Source organism: Nerophis ophidion, linkage group LG25 (genome assembly GCF_033978795.1).
Source record: "Nerophis ophidion isolate RoL-2023_Sa linkage group LG25, RoL_Noph_v1.0, whole genome shotgun sequence".
NCBI classification, from domain to species: Eukaryota; Metazoa; Chordata; class Actinopteri; order Syngnathiformes; family Syngnathidae; genus Nerophis; species Nerophis ophidion.
Window position 1 is genome coordinate 8579367 of NC_084635.1, and position 26580 is coordinate 8605946.

Sequence of the window (26580 nt, forward strand, 5' to 3'; positions counted from 1 at the left end):
AAAGAACTGATCCCAGGTCAGATGTGCACCTGCCCAAAATAACTGATCCCAGGTCATATGTGGACATGAGCCACAAGAACTGATCTCAGGTCAGATGTGCACCTGCCCAAAAGAACTGATCCCAGGTCATATGTGGATATGGGCCACAAGAACTGATCTCAGGTCATATGTGGAGATGGGCCACAAGAACTGATATCAGGTCAGATGTGGATATGGCCACAAGAACTGTCTCAGGTCAGATGTGCACCTGCCCCCAAGAACAGATCTCAGGTCAGATTATGCACCAGCCCATAAGAACTGATCTTAGGTCATATGTGGACATGGCCACAAGAACTAATCTCAGGTCAGATGTGCAGCTGGCCAAAAGAACTGATCCTAGGTCCGATGTGCACTTACCCATTATAACTGATCCCAGGTCAGATGTGCACCCGCCCAAAAGAACTGATCCCAGGTCAGATGTGGACATGCCCACAATAACTAATCCCAGGTCAGATGTGGACATGGCCACAAGAACTGATCTCAGATCAGATGTGCAGCTGCCCACAAGAACTGATCCCAGGTCATTTGTGGACATGGGCCACAAGAACTGATCCCAGGTCAGATGTGCACCTGCCCATTATAACTGATCCCAGGTCAGATGTGGACATGGCCACAATAACTGATCCCAGGTCAGATGTGCAGCTGCCCACAAGAACTGATCCCAGGTCATTTGTGGACATGGGCCACAAGAACTGATCTCAGGTCAGATGTGGACATGGGCCACAAGAACTGATCTGAGGTCAGATGTGGACATGGCCACAAGAACTGATCCCAGGTCAGTTGTTCTCCTGCCCATAATAACTGATCCCATGTGAGATGTGCACCTGCTCATTATAACTGATCCCAAGTCAGATGTGGACATGGCCACAAGAACTGATTGATCCCAGGTCAGATGTGGACATGGCCACAATAACTGATCCCGGGTCAGACAGATGTGCACACGCCAAAAGAACTGATCCTAGGTCAGATGTGCACATTGCTTCCAAGCAATGTGCAGACCCGTGATGTAACTTCTGGTGGTGTTCCTAAATATCATAACTAAAACGTATTCCTGGATTGTTGCTTTTTTTGTTGAAAAGAAAAGAATACATCAAAAACGTTGTATCAGTTACTCACGTGAGCAGGGCTGTTGATTTGAAAGATTGTAAAGGACGGGGTAGAACTGCAGGCAACGCAGAAGAGGTATGCTGGCGCGGCACTGCTCACAGCCAGCAAAAGATGAGGAGGAAGTGGAGGAGGAAACTGCTTTTGCCAGGGTGTGGCGATACAATGTCAACGCTCCTGTCACATTGCCCTGTGCCAAATGCAGGCTTACCAGGCTGAGGAGGGTGTGAGGCTAAGGGCGAACAAAGGGAATTGTTAGAATACCAAGCAAGTTAAGTATATACACACAATAATCAAGGTAAAGTGGAGTCTATTACAGGCTTCCACTAATCCTCGTTTCTCCCTAAACCTAAAAACCAACAATGAGCCAAACAATACAAATCCATTTAAGTTATATTAGAAATGTAATATTTCTAGGCTGAATTAAATCAGTTCAGTGTAAATTGTGTACAACACTTAAAACTTTTAGCATATCAGTATGTGGAATTAAATTATGGAATGGATTAAGTAAAGAAGTTAAACATTGTACTGATATGAGCCAGTTTAAGAGGATGTTTAAATTAATAGTGCTTACAAAGTACAAAGAAGAAGTATTATGAGAAACACTTTCAAACTTATTGAAAATAAGATATTCTTCATCTTAGTATGTTAATAATGACTGAAATAATTAAGTACATGTTAGAAAACTGCTGTGTTAATCACTCATAGATGTCATTTTGCTATTTTGATATTTTGCTGTAAAGAAGGTCAGTGAATAATTGTATATATTGTGGGCGCTCTGAAGTGGAAAAGGGGTAGGATTAAATAAGCTTTGCTTCTTCCTACTCCTTTTCGGACATGATGTATTGTGTATTGCGAAATGATGAATTTAACTGATGTATAATGTTGTATGTATGTCATGTTCGAGATAAACTAAGAAAAGAAAAGAAAAAAAAAAGATTTACAATTCACAGCTCAGGGCGTTTGAGACTTTTTAACAAATTGGATTTCCTGATTGCGGTCAATCAAAAATTAAAAAAATAATAAGATTGAAAATGTCTCACAAATTCCAGTTCAATTCCATAAATTTGAATTCAGGTAGCAGACAGGAGGAATACCTGTCATTTTAATTCAAATAAAAGGAAGTGGAATTTATTTCAAATTCCAACTGATCATTTTAAAGCATTCAAGAGTCATGCTTTACAAAACACAGTCGGCCGTATTTCATATCTACTGGTTTAAATATTTCATATAAATAGTGTCACTATGCACTTCATGTGCATATTATCAGTTTGGTGACAGCCAATATTTCTCATTAAAAATTAGGAACAAAAGTATCATATCAAAAATGTATAGTAGTACCTCAACTTACAAGCTTAATTGGTTATGGGACAGAGCTCTTAACTCAAAATGTATTTTAAATTAACCTCTCCCATTGTTATGTATTGAAATAAATTGGTGCTTGCCTCCTCACCAAAACAGCACCATTTTGACATGTCTTTTAAAAAGAAAAAACAACTTTTAATTAAGAAATCCTGTACAAAAACAATAAAATACAATGTGCTACTAACAACTGCAGTAGTTATATGAAGTAAAGTCATGTTTTTGATTAATTATTTTTTTTATTCAATTAATATCTGCTTCTTCTGCTCAGCACTGTTCTTCACAGTCTTTATTCCTTCCCATGGTTGGACAGACAAAGTTAAGTTGATCTCTCGCCTCAAGCTAATGCTAGTGAATAAGACCAAATGTTTTGGGCAGATTAAAATTGCCCACAAATTGTGGGGATTCTTGTCAATGAATTTGTTTAGAGCACTTAAGTTAAAGCACTCTCGAGTTGAGGTACTACTGTAGTTTGATGTCACATGACTTCCAATTTATAGAAAATGGTAGAAAAACATTGGTGCATGTCTCCAAAGACGTGCACCTGGGGATAGGTTGATTGGCAACACTAAATTGGCCCTAGTGTGTGAATGTGAGTGTGAATGTTGTCCGTCTTATCTGTGTTGGCCCTGCGATGAGGTGGCGACTTGTCCAGGGTGCACACCGCCCTCCGCCCGATTGTAGTTGAGATAGGAACCAGCACCCCCCGCGACCCCAAAGGGAATAAGCGGTAGAAAAATGGATGGATGGATGGATGGTAGAAAAACACCTAATTGCCCATTATTCTCTACTTTATTCAAAAACGTTACCAAGCCATTTTAATATTTTGAAAGCTTTTGTTTAAAAAATAGATGGTCAGAACTAATTTCCGAGGAAAAAAGGCTCAAAATGGAGTCAATTTGTGTTTCATTGTTTTTAAAGTATTATGAGTTCTCATGACAAAATAGTAAATTTTTTTCTGTTATTTGGCTATAAGGAATTTCTCTTAAGTGTAAATAAATTAATTCCAATTTCTGTAATTCCATTTCAACGTCATGTGGGGTGGAGCCAATTTAATTCTGTTCCTTCAAACTAGGTCTGAGCGATAAAACGATTTTATTAAATTTGATTATTTGTTTAAAAAAGGCAGCAGCACAACAAACTTTTTCCAGCCTCTAAACCAATGCATCCAGTCAAGTAGGGGAAATATAAGTTTTTATGTGGCAAACAAGGACATAAAAACAAACGAACTTCAGCTGAAAAGAAGCTCACTGTAGTGAACTCATTAACAGAAGGTACCATGCATAATAAAAAAAGAAGGGGAAAGCGTTCACAAAAGCAGTCACTTTGCTACAGATATGGTGCCTAAACAGTGAAACACCTTGCGTTTAAAACTAGAGATCTCTTAAAGCTATTTTTTTTTTAGAAGTATTTCATTCAAGACATGAGTTCTTCCTCCCAAATGAAGCTTTACAGTAGCTGAGCTGAGATAGACGCCAGCGCCCCCCGCGACCCCGAAAGGGAATAAGCGGTAGCAAATGGATGGATGGATGGATTATACCAATTCATATTGATCAACATTTGAACAAATTAATCACAGTAATTATTCCAGAATTAGCTTAAATAGCTAAATAAATCTGTTTTTGGGTTTTTTTTTTTAGTATATCTGTTCTAAAAAGAACTAACTTTATACAATTTAAATGGAGTGTACCATTACAAACAAATCAAATCAAACAACAAATAAAATGAAAGTGAAACTTGTAATGAATTAATTAAATTAATTAAAAAGAAGGAAAAAGAAATCAGACAAATATTAAATACATTTTTGGTGAATAGATCGGAGGTTAAATTTTTAGGCCATATAGCCAAGGCCTACTTCAAAATAATTGAATTGAAATCCCATATTTTGCACAAGCCTGGTGCCGAATAACCACTGTGACTACAGTCTTTTCAGACAAAGAATGTGCCTCTACCTCAGTTGCATTGAGAGCCAGTGCATCCTCCAGCAGTGCTATTGCGTGGGTAGTAAATCCATAATGTAGCATCAGGTTAGCAGCATTGATAAGGGGCAAATGGCGGTGAGAAGGCGGGGCTGAGATCAACACTTGGCGCAGGCACTGAATGGCCAGGCTACCATTTCCTTGGGCCCGCCAGAAAAGAGAGGCCTCATTGCTGACCCGCCAATTGGCTATTGTCTCCTACAGAAACAAATAACTTCCTTATTACAGCAATAATTGGCATTGGAGAGTTGGAGCCAAGAAGCTAGGAATACAAGTGTAAACATACAAAAAATTAGTGATAGAGAATAATAACTATGTTTGCTTACTTGTTTCATTGCTTCAGCAATTCGACCACCAATTTGCTCCATTGTCCAACCGCCACTGCGTGACTCCAAAATCTGTAATCAAAATAAATACTACTTAGAGGGTACTTTTTCACACTGCTGAAAGATACCATGCTCCTTTGACAATGTTTTTCTTTGTAACAAACACCCACAAATACAAGCAGACAAACACCTGGTAGGCAAACGGATCTGGCAGCTCTTTTTCTTCCAGGAGCCAGTCTAGTGAAGCAGGCAAGAGGGCAGTATTTACTTGGGAGACGGGACCACAGACTGGCAGGCCCAGTGCCTTAGGAGGACTATGACTCAGATAGAGTAAGGTTGCCTCAGAGCTGAATGTAGAGAGAGAGAGATTAATTGTTTTATACAATATTATTTTTTCTGTTAAAAACTTGAGGCACAGCCATCTACCCACAAAAACAATCCCAAAACCATAAATGTGTTCTTGCCTGTGGCTGTTGGTTTCATGTAAAAGGTGATACGTTGGTAGCAGGTGCACAGGGGGGACACTTGGGTATTCACTGATGCAGTCTGTCCTCAGAGGCCACAACATCTTCTGCACTTTCTACAAAAAAATACTTTTAAGGTTGTTTTTTTTCCACGAAAATCACTAGGTTAAGCAACAAAATGTCAATTTTGTTAGTGCTGTCAAATTATATATTTTTTGTAAATCTGATTAATCACATTTTGAGTTTGGATTAATTCTAATTAATCAGAGTAAATTACTTGCTAACATAATTCAAGTCAACCTAAAAAAAATGTCAGAATGTCATACACAAACTTTTTTTAAATGTTTGATTTGAATGTACTCAATGTGTTTGGTCAAAACACAGTAAAGGTAGGGGTGTAACGGTACACAAAAATTTCGGTTCGGTATGTACCTTGGTTCAGAGGTCACGGTTCGGTTCATTTTCGGTACAGTAAGAAAACAACAAAATATACATTTTTTGGGTTATTTATTTACCAAATTTGCAAAATCTTCCACCTAAAATACTTTTCTTAGTGGAATATTTGATGTGAAGTAATCGGAACCTTTGATAGGTCAATAATTCATAATAACATTGATTTTGATTCAATATTATGTTTTGAGCAATGACAGTTTGAAAGAAAAAAAAACAGCTTTGTTTTATTAGTCAACGTTGCAACTTTTTCTAAATGACATTTAGCCTTTAAGCTTTTTATTTCACTTTTGTTTATGTTTTTGTTTATTTTAATAGTATTATTAGAATGTGCCGTGGGCCTTTAAAACATTAGCTATGTGTCGCAAATGGACTCCGGGGCACACCTTTGACACTCCTGGTATAGATAATAAAAAAATCTGATAGATGTATGGGTAAAAAACAGAGCCTGGCGACGCATGCGCGTTTATCTTAACTCTCTCGCTCTCTCTGTCTCTGCCCCTCCCACACGAATGCTGCTGCGTGCACAAATTGTCCTGTTTTAAACCCCTTCTTAACCCTGAACTTACATTGAAAATACACGCAACCCTAACTTAAAATGCCGGACATTTGAGGCATTTAAGAAACTCCACCCCGACAGCTCCGCAAAAGAGGACATACCCGGTGAAAAGAGGAGGTATGGTCAGTCTATCGTAGCCCGGTCACTGCTAGCATGCTGTGTGTAGTACCTCGGTGTGCAATGTTTACACAACGTGCGGTACGCTATTTAATATGTCCGTGTGGAAACTCGTTCGGTTGGAGGGTCTTCCAGCTCTGGCTTTTACATGTTGTCCTAGCCCGGTCGCTGCTAGCATGTGTACTCGTTCGGTACACCTCCGAACCGAACCCCCGTACCGAAACGGTTCAATACAAATACACGTACCGTTACACCCCTAAGTAAAGGTATTATCTAAAGTTCTGTCTGGGTTCATTTAGAAATGTAATTTAAAATTTTGAATGTGCATTGGATATTTGATGGTCCTGAATAAGTCAAATCTTTTCAACTGCTTTTTTTTTTTTTAAGTGAATGAGAACCGATTGGCAGTTGCGAGCCATTCGTATAAGAGCCGTTTTGTATGCACATGCAAATACAGAATCACCTGTCTGGCAAAGAGACTAGAAAATGAGTCACGTCAAAGAAAACAGCAGCATTTGGAATTACTTTATTATTTATACTTTGAAATTGTATTCATTTGTATCCACTTTTCTGGGTAATTGTTCTGATGTGTAAGGAGGTTCAAGCGTACACACACCAGGTAGGGTAATATTGTACACTTTTTTTATTCACGTTTTTATTGTGCTGCTATCTCTATATATGGTAAAATGTTTACCCGAATGGCATTGCTTGAGTCTGCCATTTTTTTTCCAGTTATAGTACAATGATTTAGTTATTAATAAGGTCCTTCCTTTACTGTATCCTCTTTGTTGTGGGGTGACTGAACCAAAAATGCTAAACTTTTCCACTGTTGCCATTTCGAATACAAAGTAGCGTATAGTTCAACCTTATATCCGTCAATAGACTCGATATGGAAGCAATAAAAACTATAGCACGACTGTAGACGCAGGCAAAGGGGGCTTGGACGAGAGGAGAGCTTTGGCATGTAAATAAGACCTCCCACTGATGGTACAGTCAGAAAGGGGCTTGAAGATGGTCCGTAAAACAATCTATGCTAAATTTTGACAAAAAGCACCATCATTACATGTTATGCAGACCACAAGGAAGTGGTTTAAATGTAGTGGGGGAAAAAAATCATAGTATGTCCCCTTTAATGGGTTCTAGAATTCATCAAACCACACCCCCATTGTAAGTAAAAAGTGAATACAGCAATCCATTTTAGTTATCCTTACCTGTGTGTAATCATGATGGCTGCCCCAAAGTTCGGCAACAGGGTCCTGGTCACCTGATACAGAAGGATGGAGCTGCGGGCTGTGTGATGTCAGGTTGGAATTGCGATCTGACACAGTTGCCACACTGGATGCTACCGATATTGCTTCGCCCAACTACAAAAAAAGAAAAAACATCCAAATATTAAAGTATCACTGCCGTTCATTTGTGCTGTAAAAAGTTTATTTGTGCTTTTAAGATATTTAGGTAATTCTCAAATGCATTTTAAGACCAGTGATGTCAACTACTTTGTCCAAATCTCACAAAACGTGTCCCAAACGTTTGTGCTGTGTGTGTTGTAAAAAACAAGACCTATTTGTGTTATTATGGTTTTAAATATTGCCATCCATCCATTTTCTACCGTTTGTCCCTCTCAGGGTCGCAGTGGTGGCCGGAGATTATCCAATGTTGTATTATAATTCACACTTGTAATGGATTTATACGGGAATGTCCATACTACAAATGTTGTTTGACACCATAAACCAGCCAAAAAGGTTTGGGGCAAGTTTGGAGAGATTTGGAGAAGGTGGGAGGGAGCGGGGGCTGCGTGTAAATATTAACAAAACAGTAATGACATTAAAACCGTATTAGCACAAATGTTTTCGTTTTTTTCATATCACAAACCAGAATAAGTTTGGAGGGATTTGGACAAAACGCTGGGCTGAGTGTAAATAATACAATGTTAATACAATTAAAGCCATATTAGCTACACATAGTGTAGCTACTGTAAGGATGAACAGATATGTATGTCCCACAAACGTATTTTGTTTTGTTCATTTTTTATCATTATTTTACTTTTTTGAACAAAGCAAATTTTTGGCATTAGTTTAACTGAGATACTGTATGTATTTTTTTAATCAGGTCTATGTACATTTGTTCCCTCTAAAATCTCCAATAGAAATTGTGTTTAAAAAAAAATTACCGCACAAATGTTTTTCTAACAGCACAAACAAATGGCTGTGATATTTTAATTCATCGAACCTTGATTTACGAACTTAATTTGTCTTGAACGTGGTTCTTAAACAGAAAACATCATGTCGTGAAGCAGAGTTCTCCATATGAAACAATGTAAATATGACTGATTGATACTAATCCAGACAAAAGTCCATATTTTAGTGAAAGTTTGCACATGTTCAAAACAACACATTAACAACGATAGTGTATATCAAACAAAAATAACAAGGGGATGATGGATCAATTTTCTATATAATAAAAAAGTCAAAACAACAAGTTGTTCTATGCTCTGCTATGCCTAAACCTACACATCCACACACAAGAGTCACTATGTGACCCTCACGGACAAAATCATAAAAATCCTTAACTTCAACAAGCATATTGCTACAATGATAAACATAAAAAAACTAAACAATTATTTTACAATAAGAAATGATGAGAATCAGACAGAAGGAAGGGAAAGGAGGTGCATAGGGGAGCCGTACATGTCTGCATGTTTGTGCTTTGAAAGAGCGAGGGGCCGCTTTGGAAAGAGAATAGATAGTCTTCTCCTCTGCTGTGATAAAATTCTTCACAGCAATTCCCTCCTTCTTTCCACGGTGGTCTTTTGAGTTTTTAGGACTACTATTGAATTAGCAAAATGGACAAAAATTGTTGAGATGCGAAAAAACAAAGACGTGACTTCTCTTGCACAGCAAGTAAAGTGGAAGGCTCCGCCTCCCAAACAATGTTTGCCCTGATTCAATGCCTGCAGGCGCCAAATGAAGCGTTCGTTCACAGAGACACATTTGGCTTAATCTAAAAGTTTGCAAATCGAAATGTTCACATATAAAGGGCTTCGTAAATCGAAGTTCCACTGTATTTGCAAAGACAAGGGCGGCCAGCTTCACACAGGTCGTATGTTAACAGAAGGACTTACTTGAACATATTGAACAATATGGACATGTTCATACAGGTCGCCACGGAGATAGGGTACAGGAAGATCGTAGACGCAGAAGAGCCAGTGCTGCTGTTGACCCAGTATACAACTTTGATGGTTACCTGAGCTTCCTAATTTGAAGACAGGAACATTTTTAGTATGACAGCAAAGGTCTGTATGGCAATACAGTCCTTAATCCACCACAAATGGTCTTATTTACAGTATGACGACCCATTTATATCTTAAAACTGTATTAATACTGGTCTCCCCCGTAATCATACATATGTTCTTGTTCTTCAAAGACAAATCCCTCTTGAAATGCTTAAGATGAATATAACTGTAACCCTGATGCTTATCCCGATACTGTATTTGCATCTTACCAAATTGAGCTTCTTTGGCCATTTGGGTCTCATGAATAATGTTGTGCAAAATCTGTTCTTCCTGCAGAAGCTTGTGTTTGTCTAGTGCCTCTTGCTGGCGTAGGTAGTGGTCATGCTGCTTTTGGTACTCTTTGAGCTCATTCAGGGTTCGCTGCAGTGATCTACACATACATCAATGAAGTAACAACTTAGAAACAAATTGCAGTCTTCCTCGTTATCATCATCTGCATTTCATCATTGCTCACTTAAAAATCTATACATTGGTGAAAAAGTGGAGGAAAAAAACCTCTGAGAATGAATTCCGATGCAGGCATTAGCAGAAACTCATTTCTGAACACTAACATGCCATAGTTATCACACAGTTTTGTAAATACATTTGACTCTGGTTCTTATTTTAATACATTCTGATTACCGTAAATTCCGGACTATAAGCCACAACTTCTTTCCTACGCTTTGAACCCTGCGGTTTATAGGACGTAGCGGCTAATCTATAGATTTTTCTTTGCTGACGACAATAATAAAAATTATTTAATAAGAAAAAAACAACAAGCAAAAACACAGGAAGGGTGTGTTATTGTTTGTGCTATAGACAAAGTCACTCAATGAAGGTGCTACAATGTCCTTCAATTTATCCCTAGTGCTTTTTTTTCCAACCAGAGTACTGTTCAGTCTTCTAGACATACTCAAATGGATTCTTCATTCATCACTCCAAACAACATTTATAAGTTTTACAGAATAAATAAGACTGTTTATACTTACTAAACCTTCCCATATGTGGTGTCTGTAGGAGTGGTTTCATGCATATTTGTATGTGCTATCGTAAAGTAATGACGCTAACATCGTTAGCATTAGCTAATATGCTAACACGTTTACGAGTGTCTGTGTCAGTATTAATAACTTAAAACGGCATTACTTTTGTATAGTTTCCGTTTCACAAATTCCTCAGTGAACTCAACAAGACATCACCCCCGAGTTAGTCTGTTTAGCTGATTGGAGAGCTGGCCTCCGCAGCTCGTGGGTACATGACGCTTACTTCTTTTTGTTTGATCAGCCGTTTGAATGCCGTGTTACAGGCAACGCTTGGAAACGATTAAAGTATGTAAATAAAGATTTAGAAAATCTTACTGTGTAAATAACTAATTTTACAACTTATATCTGCGGCTTATAGTCTGATGCGGCTAATTTATGGAAAAATATTTTTTTCTTCTACAATTTAGTGGGTGCGGCTTACATCCTGGTGCGCTCTATAGTCTTGAAAATTTGGTACATATTGTGAAGACACAACCAATGTTTGTAGCAATACCTGTGCTGGGCTTCTAGGCGCTGTTCAAGCTTTTGCTGGCAGAGCACAGCATGCTTCCTCCTCAGGGCCAGCTCGAAGCCCGGCTGGGCCTGTAATGCTTGCTCATAACACAACACTGAGTGGTTGTATTCCCCAAGCATCTGGTTGGATAGAGAATGTAAAGCCATACATTTCACTACTACATATGACAGAGTACAAACAATTTAGAAAATACAAACAAGGTTGGATGATTTATATCTAAAATACATCTAGAAGATCTAAAGTAGATATAAAATAGACAATACTATTGGTAAAGATATTAAACAATGTATCTGGCCTTTTTGAAATATGCTGAGAATGTGTCATGCTGCAGAACCTTTTAAAAAGGCACAAACAAAAAAGTATATTTGTGATGGCAAATATTTAGTTTTAAATTACATTCAGTGTAAAGTTCTGTTTTACATACACGTATCTCCAGTGCTTTAAACCTTATGAAGGTTGACTATACACACTTACTCTTCAGATTCAAAAGGGATCCGCTCGTAAAAGTGATATATATCAGCAATAAATAACAAAATGTGTTTACTATCAATGCTTCAAATATTCAGAAATTTGAGAATTATCGGTTTTCTTTAATGGAATAAGCATAGTAATATACCAGAATTACAGTCTGTTAAAAATATAAGTCATAACAAGAGTTAATGGAGCCAAGCTAGTTTTTAAGAGAAAGCGAGTATACTTTCTATATATATCCTATTCTAACAACATTGCAATCTAAAACAAAAATAATTTCATTAAAAACAAAAATTTGGAAAAAAAAAACTTAATTGCGAATGTTTAGACAGTTTACCTTCAAACTGAACATTCATATCACATAAGGAGCTTAATACTTATTCTGGGCCTCAGTGGTGCATCAAGGTTAATACTGTAATGTGGCTTCTTTTGAACTCACAGCATAAATGTTGGCCGCACAAAGGTTAATACTGTAATGTGGCTTCTTTTGAACTCACAGCATAAATGTTGGCCAAAGTATAGTGGCCAGTCAACAGGTCAGAGGTTAGGTCTAGGGCTGCGTGAGCTAGAATTGCAGCATCTGCTGAGAAATGGGCGCGGTGTAGGATGTTGGCCATATTAACCAGGGCTACATCCTTCTGCTGCCTGATAACACATTGAAACAGGCGAGAAAATGTGACAATGTGTGGAAGCACTCATACAAACACAATAAAGTGAAAAATTCTGCGGGGAGCGTTTAATGAGACTAACACTACCTTGGTGAAAAGTGCAGAGCGCGCACTACACAGTCCATCGCCCTCTGAGGCTCGTTCTTCATACGCCAATAGAACGAAGCCATGTCATACAGCACCCACGATGAGGAATTCTGGGACAAACAATCAAATAAACATGATCATTGCGATGATTCAATTGGCTTACTATGTGGACGTCCTTCAAAAAAAATGACAAGGATAGCATTGCTTTGGTACAATGTTCACACATTTGACTTTGATTGTCGCTTTTGAAATAATGGCGAATTGGTCTCAACTACAGTATATGCATGTAATCTCAAGATGGTTAAGGGCGTGGCTCGGCTGGTAGAGTGGCCGTACCAGCAACTTGATGAGGGTGCCATGTTCGATTCCCGCTTCTGCCTTTCTAATCACTGCCATTGTGACCTTCGGCAAGACACTTCACCCACCTGCTCCCGGTGCCGACCACACTGGTTTAAATGTAGTTTAAAGATGAAGATAATTGCTTTCACTATGTAAAGTACTTTGAGTCACTGGAGAAAAAGCGCTCTATAAATAGAATTCATTTAAATGTAGTATGAATACAAAGCATTAAAATGCAACTGTCAGTTAAATAAGAACATTACACGCTTTGAATCACTAGAGGAAAAGCGCTATATAGACAGAATTCACTTCACTTTACAAATACAGTATAAATCAAAGTGAGAAAATGCAACTGTCGGTTAAATAACAAAATGACAAGCCTGTGTTAAAAAAGTAAAAGAAAAAAACTTGTGAAGATACAAAGTTTACCTTTAGCAGTGCCTGTTGGATGCGATGGCCCACCACATCTATACTACGGCCCAGTTTATGTGACAAGGAACTAAAAATTGGATCCTCCTTTGACAGCAATGGGAAGGTAAGATTTGCCCTCTCTTGAACACCCTACAATGAGACAATCCAGTCAGAAAAGGGAAACAACACAGCAACAGCACTTAAATAACACATTTTTCCAATAATAATACTAAGCAATGTTTTGTTTTTAAGAAACACAGGTAACAAAAAGGTTTCCTTTGTCAAGAGAGATAATTGTGTACAGTGGTAGTAGAACACAATGTAAATAACTTGACAAGCAGACAGAATGGAAAATTCCATTAGAAATGCAACAAACATGAAAAACTTGCTTGCTTAATAGTTTGGACTGTCAAACCAGTTTCCAAGCATTTAAATGAGGTCATGTCACACAGATATTTGGGTACTTTATGCTAATATGGGCTCCGAATGCTGACAATTGTGGCCAATGTGATCCATCATAGACAGTAATTTTCATTTTACACAATATTAATGTGGCTCTGTCTAATGCACTGCCAAATATCAACCAGTCATTGATCGAACATGGCCATCACTTGTCATAAGACAAGCAAATAGGGATGCAGCAATATTCTGAAGTTTGTGCTGAAATTTTTTTTAATGAACTTTTTAAATCGCACTACATTGTGTTTATTATGATTTCGAAGAATGCAATATGTCAATATTCTATGAAAAGCTCTTCACTTGCCCTTATTTCCAGTACCTAACAGGTTATTATAAATGCTTAATTTCAAAGAAACACCTCACACTAGGATATTGTTTGTCAGTGATTCCCAAACTAGTAATAATGGTTCACCATATAATCAATTAAGTAATTAGTGTTTCATTTTCCTATATTCAAACACATTGTTACAGTTCAAACTGTGTGTAATGTTACAGAAACAACAAATATTACTGTAAATATACTTGTTAAATAAAACCTTTGCCTTGTGTTTAAACAAATACTTAGGTCTACGACGCTACTGTGTTTTCGTGTTGGCCATTATGGTGGTACTTGGAGAGCCAAAGGTTTTCTGAGGTGGTACTTGGTAAAAAAAGCTTTGAGGACCACCTGGTCTTTGCGTTGAATGAATTGATAAATAGCCAGTGACAACAATTGATATTTTTAATTGATACTTATTGAGTGGTGTTTAAAGCTGTTTTTTGATTAATGCGAGAAAATTATGATCTAAGGTAAATAGTATTGATATGCACATTCATACTGAAATAATGATACCGCCGATACCAGATCTTTATGCTCTAATATTGATTCTCAAATCCTAATATCAATACTTGTGATACTTATATTTGAGAAAATGTATATCATTTCCAGGAACATAGTGTAAACTAACAGAATAATTGAAAATAAACAGTAAGTGTATGCATCCTTTTATTGTAGGCTGTTTTTTAGACAATACATACAGAGGTTAATATAAACAAGGTAACAAATTCAGTGCAGAATAACGCCGTAATTTGTTTCGCCCTGTGGTTTTATATCATATGAAGACGATTCCCCAAGACCAGCAACATTTGGAATAAATTATGTTTAAAATTTTACCAGATATATTAGGGTATATTTGCAAAAAGTATCTGATCGGTATCGCCAATACCAGCCTGAATTTTACTTGGTATCGGATCGGAAAGAAAATCAGTGGTATCGCACATCTAATATTGCAATTAAATGTAACTGATGACAAGACTCACCCTGAGATGCTGGAAAGCATGGATACTATAAGGCAGTGGTAACACTTTTGCACAGTCTGGCTTTTGAAGATCTACAGGCACAGCTGACAGTGAATCCACATAGTCTTCAGGGCTGCAAAAACCGGAAGGAGGAGAAAAAAAAACAATTGAAAAAATGCATGAGCAAATTGGTCAATGAAATCGATAACAAAAGTTCATTTGAAAGACTTGCATTTTTTAGAGGAATAAGTAAAGATAACAAATGACTTAAAACCAATAACATGTGTTTAAGATGAACAGTGACACTTATTTTATATTCTTCTAAGTTGGTATGCTACATTTTGTTGACTTTGACGGCGCCTGGATCCTCAACATGTCAGATGAAAAACTGAAAAAATAGCATTTGTTAACATGTTTTCTGTGTAAAGGGAAACCATTTCCCTTCATTGGATTTACCGGATGTCTTTACTCTCTAAGGAGATGTAAGTGCTATCATACAAATCGAGGTCCCCCAAGGGTACTTTGGCCAGGATGCAGTCTGAATCCTCTTTGTAGTGCCGCTGCTCCAGGCCCGTGTCTCTGTCCTCATTCTCCTCAATGTGAATCTTCTGTGCTACTAGCTGCTTCTGCACAAAAGTAAGGCAGTAAGACAAAAGTGAGAAGACCGAAGAACAAAAATATGAATGCTATAATGATACTAATGACTAAATAATACACACATGCATCCGGAAAATACTTCCCAGTAAAACGGTCTCTTCTGGAGTGGAGATCATTGGTCCGATACCCACTGGCTACAACTTTGGGTAGACTTACAAAAATCATAATCATAACCAAAGCAAACGATGTGGTGTATCAAACATCTTGCTTTTACAGTAAAACAATTGTACCTAAACTTTGGAGTACCTAACATACTGATGTAATTTCAGATAGGAGCTGTCTCTCAGTTTTTGGTCATGCTTTAAGTTAGAAACATTTTCACCAACGGGTGGAGTAGTATTTGTAACAAGGTTGTTTGAGCAATAAAGAGTTAATATATTGTTACATTTTGCTCCTGCCACATTAGCACGAAAAAGAAACATGTAAACGGCTGACCTGCGCGTTTAAGCGAGGCTCAGAAAACAACATAATCCCGCCCTTAAAAAACACTGAAACTGAGAAAAGACAAACATTTATCCATGACAATATTGAGAAGCTGCAGAAGCTATGTTTGGCATGTTTCAGTTTGACTACATCTGGACGGTTGAGCATTATCTTTGATACATGGACATAAACATCTCCTGTTGTTAACTTTGTGTACAACATAAACGACGATATCTTCATCCTACTGTTACATGACAAGAGAGTGTTGAGAGAAACAATCAACAAGCTCTATGAAAACAAGTCACTTATAGTGAGCGGACAATTAGCAAACAATTAGGGGACACTGTAACACTGGATGTAGAAGCAGCCTGAATATTGCTATAAAATATTATTACAAAAAACTACTGTAGCTATTTGTAGTACAAAAAAAACTCCTTTGTCCTACACACCATCAGACTGTACAACTCCTCTCTGGGGGAAGGAGGAAACTGGATGATAGGGGATGCAAAATAATAACAACACTGAAATAAACTGCAACAAAAAATAGTGCAATTAACAGTGCAATACATTATCATGACATGGTCACTACTGCCTAGTTTCTCTTGTTATATTCTTGTTTTTTAACTGTTATATTTGTATTCTTATTGTTGCTTGTTATTTTTATTCTTATTGCAATATTTTCTATTTTATTTCCATTTAAACCCCTGTTATTTACTTTTTTAATTTGACCTCAATTTTGTACACTGCTGCTGGAATTTTAATTGTCCTGAAGGAACTCCCCTGAAGGAATCAATTAAGTACTATATATCTATCTATCTATCTATCTATCTATCTATCTATCTATCTATCTACCTATTTATCCATCCATCGCAGAGTTTCTTAACCATAGGAAAAAATATGTTTGTCAGTTGTGGTTGTATGGTCCGCAGCGGGACACACTCAGTTGTAATACACTTCAACAACTTGTGGAAGTAATGACAATCTCAAAAAAACAGAAGAAGTCTGGAGCGAAAGTTACAGAGAAGTTTATAATGTGCACAAATGATGACTACAGTGGTGACGCTGTATTTTAATTTGCACTTGATTTGACGGTTTAGTTAAGAAACATATTATTCATTAATGTCACGGCTTCCTAAATTGCAGCGTAAACCAGGACGTGTTGTTTTATGTGCAGCATGTCCTAGTCTATACACAAATGTTTTCCGCCACACAGCAGAGCGTTGACTGTGACATACCAATCACCATTTGTACCGCAATAACATTACAGTGTGCATTGATTAAAGCAAGCTGAACACGTAACTTCGTCGACATTAACATTAACAACCCCCCCCACATTAGACTGTGACAGCAATGCAATATGAAGTCTAAACGATAAACTGTTTAATATTAAGAGTATGTGATAGTTCGACTCCTCCCTTGTTTAACTTCCCTGACGACCTCCTTAATATGTTGTAATCAATAAGAGACATCAAGCAGCTAAAACAAGGCAAAGTGTGAAGAAAGTGTTTTGTAGATCACCCATTTTGCATTGTAATGGATTTATATATGTTATTTTAAATTGTATTTAGTGCTTGAACTTATCATGTACACCATGTTCAATGTGCAGGAGGTGTGTTATGTACGACCGTGCATTGACTTTATTTGTTGGTAATAGTTCATTTATACCATGTGTGGCAAAAGTTATATCACCTGATCCAATAGTTTTTTGGATCAGGTCAAAAATAAATTAATGTTTTGCAAAAGTGCCTTCCAATTGACAGTCAAGATCAAGAGGGTGGCAATATCACTCTCATCTGTATGTGGCTACTAAAGATAGGCAAAAACATGCCGCAGGCCAATCTTCCTGTTAAATTTGTGATGTCTCGCAGGCTGCACTTGGCCCGTGAAACTGTAAGACATGATGATAAAAATTGTAACAAATAAAGGCTTGATATTCCTCATTTTGTAAGTTATAAGTTTATAATACATATTAGTTTTACATTTGAAGTTGAATTGCTGACATGAACGAACTGTTGTCAATTATTTTGACTTTCACCTGTTGAGACTGTACTGCTAGTTGTAAACAAATTACAGGATTTACACAGACGAGATATTTATCACAGTCACAATCGCCTCACCTCCAACTTTTTGAGGTAGTTAACCCGAGACTCCTGTCTCATGAAGATCACCACGTCGTGCGGATGCTTGAGATTCAAAGGTGAATCTACCTAGAACAGATGTAGATTACACAAACCCACAGTCATACACTAGGTTAATGTTTACAGAGCTTAAGACATGGAGACTGACAAAACTGATGGAGCATAGGCCTCTACCTATAAATATTTTATTTTCAATTAAACTGATCCTAAAGGTACCCTGTTATTGTACAATACCCACCGTAAAATCCAAAACTCAGACGGTCCTCCCGTTATGAACAAGTTCTGTTCGTTGACAGTGGTATAGTCAAGATTTAAAACGCACGTCAAATCTTACAGCAAACTAAAATACACATAGATCAACTTCGAAGTAGGGTTGTGCGATTCAGATGATATACGACAGGGGTCACCAACCTTTTTGAAACCAAGAGCTACTTCTTGGGTACTGATTAATGCGAAGGGCTACCAACCAGTTTGATACACACTTAAATAAATTGCCTGAAATAGCCAATTTGCTCAATTTACCTTTAAGAAATAAATCTATATATATATTAAAAAAATGGATATTTCTGTCTGTCATTCCGTTGTACATTTTTTTCCTTAAACGGAAGGTTTTTAGAAGAGGATAAATGATGAAAAAACACTTAATTGAACGGTTTAAAAGTGGAGAAAACATGAAAAAAAAGAAAATTATATTTTGAAACATAGTTTATCTTCAATTTCGACTCTTTAAAATTCAAAATTCAACCGAAAAATATGAACAGAAAATCTAGCTAATTCAAATATTTTGGAAAAAATTAAAAAAACAATTTATAGAACATCATCAGTAATTTTTCCTGATTAAGATTAATTTTAGAATTTTGATGACATGTTTTAAATAGGTTAAAATCCAATCTGGACTTAGTTAGAATATATAACAAATTGGACCAAGCTATATTTCTAACAAAGACAAATCATTATTTCTTTTAGATTTTCCAGAACAAAAATTTTAAAAGAAATTCAAAGGACTTTGAAATAAGATTTAAATTTGATTCTACAGATTTTCTACTTTTGGTAGAATATATTTTTTTTAATTTTAATCATAATAAGTTTGAAGAAATATTTCACAAATATTCTTTGTCCAAAAAACAGAAGCTAAAATGAAGAATTAATCTAAAATGTATTTATTATTCTTTACAATAAAAAAAAAATTACTTGAACATTGATTTAAATTGTCAGGAAACAAGAGGAAGGAATTTAAAAGGTAAAAAGGTATACTGTATGTGTTTGAAAATCCTAAAACCATTTTTAAGGTTGTATTTTTTCTCTAAAATTGTTTTTCTGAAAGTTATAAGAAGCAAAGTAAAAAAAATAAATGAATTTATTCAAACAAGTGAAGACCAAGTCTTTAAAATATTTTCTTGGATTTTCCAATTCTACTTGAGTTTTGTCTCTCTTAGAATTCAAAATCTCGAGCAAAGCGAGACCAACTTGCGAGTAAATAAATAAAATTAAAAAAATAGAGGCAGCTCACTGGTAAGTGCTGCTATTTGAGCTATTTTTCGAACAGGGCTACTAATCTGGTCCTTACGGGCGACCTGGTGCCCGCGGGCACCGCGTTGGTGACCTCTGATATACGATATCAATTTGATGGATAGAGCTTTTAACACTATCGATATATCGTGATAATGCATGTTGATGACACATTCTAATTGACAGCGACAAGTGAACCAAGGAGTCCTCAATGAGCAATGTATCGTCCTTGCTAACAAGCTAGCAGCTAATGTACCTTCACAGCACAGCTTTGAAATCACTAATCCTCCCCTCCATGGCGGCAAATAAACTGTTTCTTACGAGCATCATTATCACTGGAGGACGATGAATATCTGAACAGGCTACGCCACACACCGTAGGAGTATACAAAAATGCATTGCTAAGCTAGAGGTCTTCAAATAGGGTGGACGGATTGACACAAGTATAGTATCAGTCTATGGTAAATGCTACGGTGATCAAATTGATGTTTTTTTATTATCACAAAATAGTTTGTCGTTTTTTTTTTAATTGTACACAAACTCAGGAAATAAGAGATAATTGTAGTTTTGTTATTTTGCACAAGTATAGACTTTACTTTACATTTAGTATGTAATAAAAGGGAATAATGAATTAATATAATAATCATAATAATTGATATTGTAACACTGCCATCCCGTGTTGTCAGATTAGAGTTGCGATTAAAAATGGAAGCTTTTATTAACCCGGAAAGGATTAGGGGTGTACATTTTGAAGATTACACCTAGGGCTGGGCGATATGGCCTTCTTTTAATATCTCGATATTTTTAGACCATGTCACGATACACGCAGTCTGATAGTTTATAAATCAATGATGAAATCTTAACATTACAACACATGCCAATACAGCCGGTTTAATTTATTAAATTGCAATTCTAAATTTACCGCGAAGTATCCTGTTGAAAACGTCGCGGAATGATGACGCGAGCGCGTGACGTCACCGTTGGTAGCGGACATGTTCTTCCAGCACCGCTCACGGCTAAAACTCGTCTCTTTTCATCGCATAATTACACAGTATTCTGGACTTCTGTGTTGCTGAGTCTTTTGCAATTTGTTCATTTACTAATGGTGACATCAAATAAGAATGCGGTTAGTGGAAAGCGGTGGATTGCAGCTGTCTTTAGCAACCGAAACACAGCCTGTGTTTCTTTGTTTGTTGTGAAGCTTTAACACAGAGCGGTCAAGCGAACATGTTTCTCTACGTCAACCAGCAAGTTTTTGTATGGGTAAATTGTGATATTAAGTCGGCTCTTACCGGAGACTTGAGTGGATTACGCGACCTCATCCTGCAGCTCAAAAAGGCAGCTGTGATCTTGGCTCCTCGGCTTCTCTCAGAGACACTGGCGTTCACCGCAGCCGTCTGACTTTCAGGTATGACTTAATAATCTCACTAAAATACTAATACTAACGTCATACCCAGGACTGTGTCCTGGGTATGACGTTAAACTACATCCAGGCATGAGATGGGAGGTTGTGTGTGGGGTTAGCGATTCCCAACTAACGTCTATAAAATGCACACAAAGAACTGTTTGCACCTTTCTTGTGACTGGCGGGCGGTCAGCGCCATAAAGCTGAGCGGGTCCCTGGGTAAATGGGGCGCGGACAACAGACAGGACAGACTAAGTTCAACAGCCCAGTAAGGCAATTAGTCTAGGACAGGGGTAGGGAACCTATGGCTCTAGAGCCAGATGTGGCTCTTTTGATGACTGCATCTGGCTCTCAGATAAATCTTAGCTTACATTGCTTAACACGATAAGTAATGAATAATTCCGCTGGTAATCACGATGTTAAAAATAACGTTCAAAATATAAGACATTCTCATGAATTTTAATACATCCATCTGTTTTCTACCACACCTGTGCAATAAATAACAATTTTATTAAAAATAATTAGAGACTTATCACACTCTAAAAATGCTGGTCTTACTTAAAAAATGCACGCATTTAGATGAATTTAGTGTGAAAAAATATGATATGGCTCTCAAGGAAATACATTTTAAAATATTTGGCTTTCATGGCTCTCTCAGCAAAAAAGGTTCCCGACCCCTGGTCTAGGAGAAGGATCTCTGATATAAAATACCCCTTCCAACAAGCACCAAGCCAGCGTGGAAGGTGTAGGCTAATAACCAGCATGAAAAGTACGCCAAATGGCAGAAACATGCTGAGGCTTTCGTCCAGCAGTGGACTGACAACGGTTGATGATGATGAAAATACTATTTACACAATAAGCAGATAAGGGATTTTCCAGAATGATCCTAATAAATGTGTCTAATTACATCTGAAACGCTACCACTGGAGCCGTCGCCTTTTCTTTTTTTTTTTGTGCTTCACTTTAACTTTCCTCATCCACGAATCATTCATCCTCGCTCAAATTAATGGGGAAATCGTCGCTTTCTCGGTCCGAATCGCTCTCGCTGCTGGTGGCCATGATTGTCAACGATGTGAGGAGCTCCACAACCAGTGACGTCACGCGCACATTGTCTGCTACTTCCGGTACAGGCAAGGCTTTTTTATTAGTAACCAAAAGTTGCGAACTTTATCGTCGATGTTCTCTACTAAATCCTTTCAGCAAAAATACGGCAATATCGCGAAATGATCAAGTATGACACATAGAATGGACCTGCTATCCCTGTTTGAATGAGAAAATCTCATTTCAATCCATCCATCCATCCATCCATCATCTTCCGCTTATCCGAGGTCGGGGCGCGGGGGCAACAGCCTAAGCAGGGGAACCCAGACTTCCCTCTCCCCAGCCACTTCGTCTAGCTCTTCCCGGGGGATCCCGAGGCGATCCCAGGCCAGCCGGGAGACATAGTCTTCCCAACGTGTCCTGGGTCTTCCCCGTGGCCTTCTACCGGTTGGACGTGCCCTAAACACCTCCCCAGGGAGGCGTTCGGGTGGCATCCTGACCAGATGCCCGAACCACCTCATCTGGCTCCTCTCGATGTGAAGGAGCAGCGGCTTTACTTTGAGTTCCTCCCGTGAGAGCCATATAATATATTTTTTTAACACTGAATACAACTAAATGCATGCATTTTTAAGTAAGACCAACATTTTTAGAGTATAATAAGTCTCTTATTTTTAATAACATTGTTAATCTGAAGCTAACCAACAACAAATAAAATACTTCCTACCGTTATTGCGACTTCTTGAACAGGTGCGGTAGAAACCGGATGGATGGATGGATTAAAATGCATGAGAATGTTTTATATTTTGAACGTATTTTTGACACTGTGATTACCACCGGAATTATTCATTACTTACCATGTTAAGCACTGTCAGATAAGATTTATCTGAGAGCCAGGTGCTGTCATCAAAAGAGCCACATCTGGCTCTAGAGCCATAGGTTCCCTACCCCTGGTCTAGGAGAAGGATCTCTGATATAAAATACCCCTTCCAACCCGGCGTGGAAGGTGTAGGCTAATAACCAGCATGAAAAGTACGCCAAATGGCAGAAACATGCTGAGGCTTTCGTCCAGCAGTGGACTGACAACGGTTGATGATGATGAAAATACTATTTACACAATAAGCAGATAAGGGATTTTCCAGAATGATCCTAATAAATGTGTCTAATTACATCTGATACGCTACCACTGGAGCCGTCGCCTTTTCTTTTTTTTTTTGTGCTTCACTTTAACTTTCCTCATCCACGAATCATTCATCCTCGCTCAAATTAATGGGGAAATCGTCGCTTTCTCGGTCCGAATCGCTCTCGCTGCTGGTGGCCATGATTGTCAACGATGTGAGGAGCTCCACAACCAGTGACGTCACGCGCACATTGTCTGCTACTTCCGGTACAGGCAAGGCTTTTTTATTAGTAACCAAAAGTTGCGAACTTTATCGTTGATGTTCTCTACTAAATCCTTTCAGCAAAAATACGGCAATATCGCGAAATGATCAAATATGACACATAGAATGGACCTGCTATCCCTGTTTAAATGAGAAAATCTCATTTCAATCCATCCATCCATCCATCCATCATCTTCCGCTTATCCGAGGTCAGGGCGCGGGGGCAACAGCCTAAGCAGGGGAACCCAGACTTCCCTCTCCCCAGCCACTTCGTCTAGCTCTTCCCGGGGGATCCCGAGGCGATCCCAGGCCAGCCGGGAGACATAGTCTTCCCAACGTGTCCTGGGTCTTCCCCGTGGTCTCCTACCGGTTGGACGTGCCCTAAACACCTCCCCAGGGAGGCGTTCGGGTGGCATCCTGACCAGATGCCCGAACCACCTCATCTGGCTCCTCTCGATGTGAAGGAGCAGCGGCTTTACTTTGAGTTCCTCCCGTGAGAGCCATATAATATATTTTTTTAACACTGAATACAACTAAATGCATGCATTTTTAAGTAAGACCAACATTTTTAGAGTATAATAAGTCTCTTATTATTTTTAATAACATTGTTATTCTGAAGCTAACCAACAACAAATAAAATACTTCTTACCGTTATTGCGACTTCTTGAACAGGTGCGGTAGGAACCGGATGGATGGATTAAAATGCATGAGAATGTTTTATATTTTGAACGTATTTTTGACACTGTGATTACCAGCGGAATTATTCATTACTTACCGTGTTAAGCACCGTCATCTAAGATTTATCTGAGAGCCAGGTGCTGTCATCAAAAGAGCCACATCTGGCTCTAGAGCAATAGGTTCCCTACCCCTGGTCTAGGAGAAGGATCTCTGATATAAAATACCCCTTCCAACCCGCACCAAGCCGGCATGGAAGGTGTAGGCTAATAACCAGCATGAAAAGTACGCCAAATGGCAGAAACATGCTGAGGCTTTCGTCCAGCAGTGGACTGACAACGGTTGATGATGATGAAAATACTATTTACACAATAAGCAGATAAGGGATTTTCCAGAATGATCCTAGTAAATGTGTCTAATTACATCTGAAACGCTCCCACTGCCGCCGCCTGGAGCCGTCGCCTTTTCTTTTTTTTTTGTGCTTCACTCTAACTTTCCTCATCCACGAATCTTTCATACTCGCTCAAATTAATGGGGGAATCGTCGCTTTCTCGGTCCGAATCGCTCTCGCTGCTGGTGGCCATGATTGTAAACAATGTGAGGATGTGAGGAGCTCCACAACCCGTGACGTCACGCGCACATCGTCTGCTACTTCCGGTACAGGCAAGGCTTTTTTATTAGCGATCAAAAGTTGCAGATGTTTATCATGGATGTTCTCTACTAAATCCTGTCAGCAAAAATTTGGCAATATCGCGAAATGATCAAGTATGACACATAGAATGGACCTGCTATCCCCGTTTGAAGAAGAAAATCTCATTTCAGTAGGCCTTTAGAAAAATGTTTTATCAGATTTTGAAAATGTGCTGTGGGGCCGTTAAAGAATGACCTGCGGGCCGTACTTTGGACACCCCTGTCGTAAAGAGACAACAACTCAAGCATAACAGACGCTGACAGGGGTCCTTCACAGTAATGGTCATCTTGACCTCTCTCCCATAAAAAACGCCTTTCCCAGCCCGTCTATGAGAGTGCGGGATTCACTCCTCGGTAGGCGAGTTTCACCGCAGTGTTTCCTCCATCCCAGCACAACATTGTGTTACTGGCGATGCTAACCAAGTAGCAGCAGAAGCTAGCCAGAGAGCTGTCATACTTGCTGTTGTATTTTCCCGTCTTCCGTGACCACCCAGTGGGTGGTCGCCCCTCCGGAGTCCACTATCAGTATGCAGAGCAGGATGAAAATATTCCCCCGGAGTAATGTTTTTGGCGAACAGCTGACTCGACAGGGAAAGGAGTCCGCCATTTCTGTGTCTCCTTAGCAGCTTAGCGGGCTCTCATACTACTTCTACTAGGAGATACGTACCGGACACTCCATCTGTTCTGCGCATGCGTGCGTGTCACGTCATTTCCGGTTGACTCATTTTAAGACTTCCTTTTATTGTCATTCAAATTTGAACTTTACAGTACAGATAAAACATCTGATTAATTAATTCAACCATTTTTCTACCGCTTGTCCCATGTGCATTCGGGCGGAAGGCGGCGTACACCCTGGACAAGTTGCCAAAATCTAATTAAATTAAATAAAACTTAATAAAATACAGTACAGATATAAGTCTGAGTTTGATTGATTGATTGATTGCACAGTACAGCATACTTGCCAACATTGAGAGCTCCAAATTCGGGAGATGGGGCGGGGTTTGGTGGTAGCAGGAGTGTATCCATCCATCCATCCATCCATCCATCTTCTTACGCTTATCCGAGGTCGGGTCGCGGGGGCAACAGCCTAAGCAGGGAAACCCAGACTTCCCTCTCCCCAGCCACTTCATCTAGCTCTTCCCGGGGGATCCCGAGGCGTTCACAGGCCAGCCGGGAGACATAGTCTTCCCAACGTGTCCTGAGTCTTCCCCGTGGCCTCCTACCGGTTGGACGTGCCCTAAACACCTCCCTCCTGACCAGATGCCCGAGCCACCTCATCTGGCAGAGCTTCTCACCCTATCTCTAAGGGAGAGCCCCGCCACACGGCGGAGGGAAACTCATTTCGGCCGCTTGTACCCGTGATCTTATCCTTTCGGTCATGACCCAAAGCTCATGACCATAGGTGAGGATGGGAACGTAGATCGACCGGTAAATTGAGAGCTTTGCCTTCCGGCTCAGCTCCTTCTTCACCACAACGGATCGGTACAACGTCCGCATTACTGAAGACGCCGCACCGATCCGCCTGTATATTCGGTGAATGTGCATATGAAACTGGTTGGGTTCGGTACCTCCAACAAGGTTAAGAACCACTGTTATAGACATAATATATCAGTATATATATAATATACTGTGTATATATTCGCAGATATGTTATATGTTATATTGCTATATCTAGTTTATTTATACCTGCATTGTCATTTCCATCCTTACACTTTCCTTCATTGTA

General features: G+C 38.7%; 1 protein-coding gene across 4 annotated transcripts in view; it reads right to left on the minus strand.

The window, feature by feature from the left end:
• ttc17 (tetratricopeptide repeat domain 17) overlaps positions 1-25548 on the minus strand; it is a 38585-nt gene extending 13037 nt beyond the window's left edge. For 2 of the 4 annotated variants that reach the window (XM_061887589.1, XM_061887588.1), the window contains exons 1-16: positions 25312-25515; positions 18136-18225; positions 15395-15564; positions 14960-15071; positions 13220-13351; positions 12452-12561; positions 12194-12341; positions 11205-11344; positions 9902-10062; positions 9522-9652; positions 7612-7764; positions 5275-5390; positions 5001-5157; positions 4811-4882; positions 4458-4682; positions 1156-1375 (exon numbers count right to left, since the gene is read on the minus strand). In XM_061887589.1, the coding sequence (XP_061743573.1) occupies positions 1156-1375; positions 4458-4682; positions 4811-4882; positions 5001-5157; positions 5275-5390; positions 7612-7764; positions 9522-9652; positions 9902-10062; positions 11205-11344; positions 12194-12341; positions 12452-12561; positions 13220-13351; positions 14960-15071; positions 15395-15564; positions 18136-18225; positions 25312-25461 (2287 nt within the window). In that variant the 5' untranslated portion in view covers positions 25462-25515. The other 2 variants (XM_061887591.1, XM_061887590.1) reach the window with 2 other exon arrangements.
• Positions 25549-26580: the final 1032 nt, after the last annotated feature.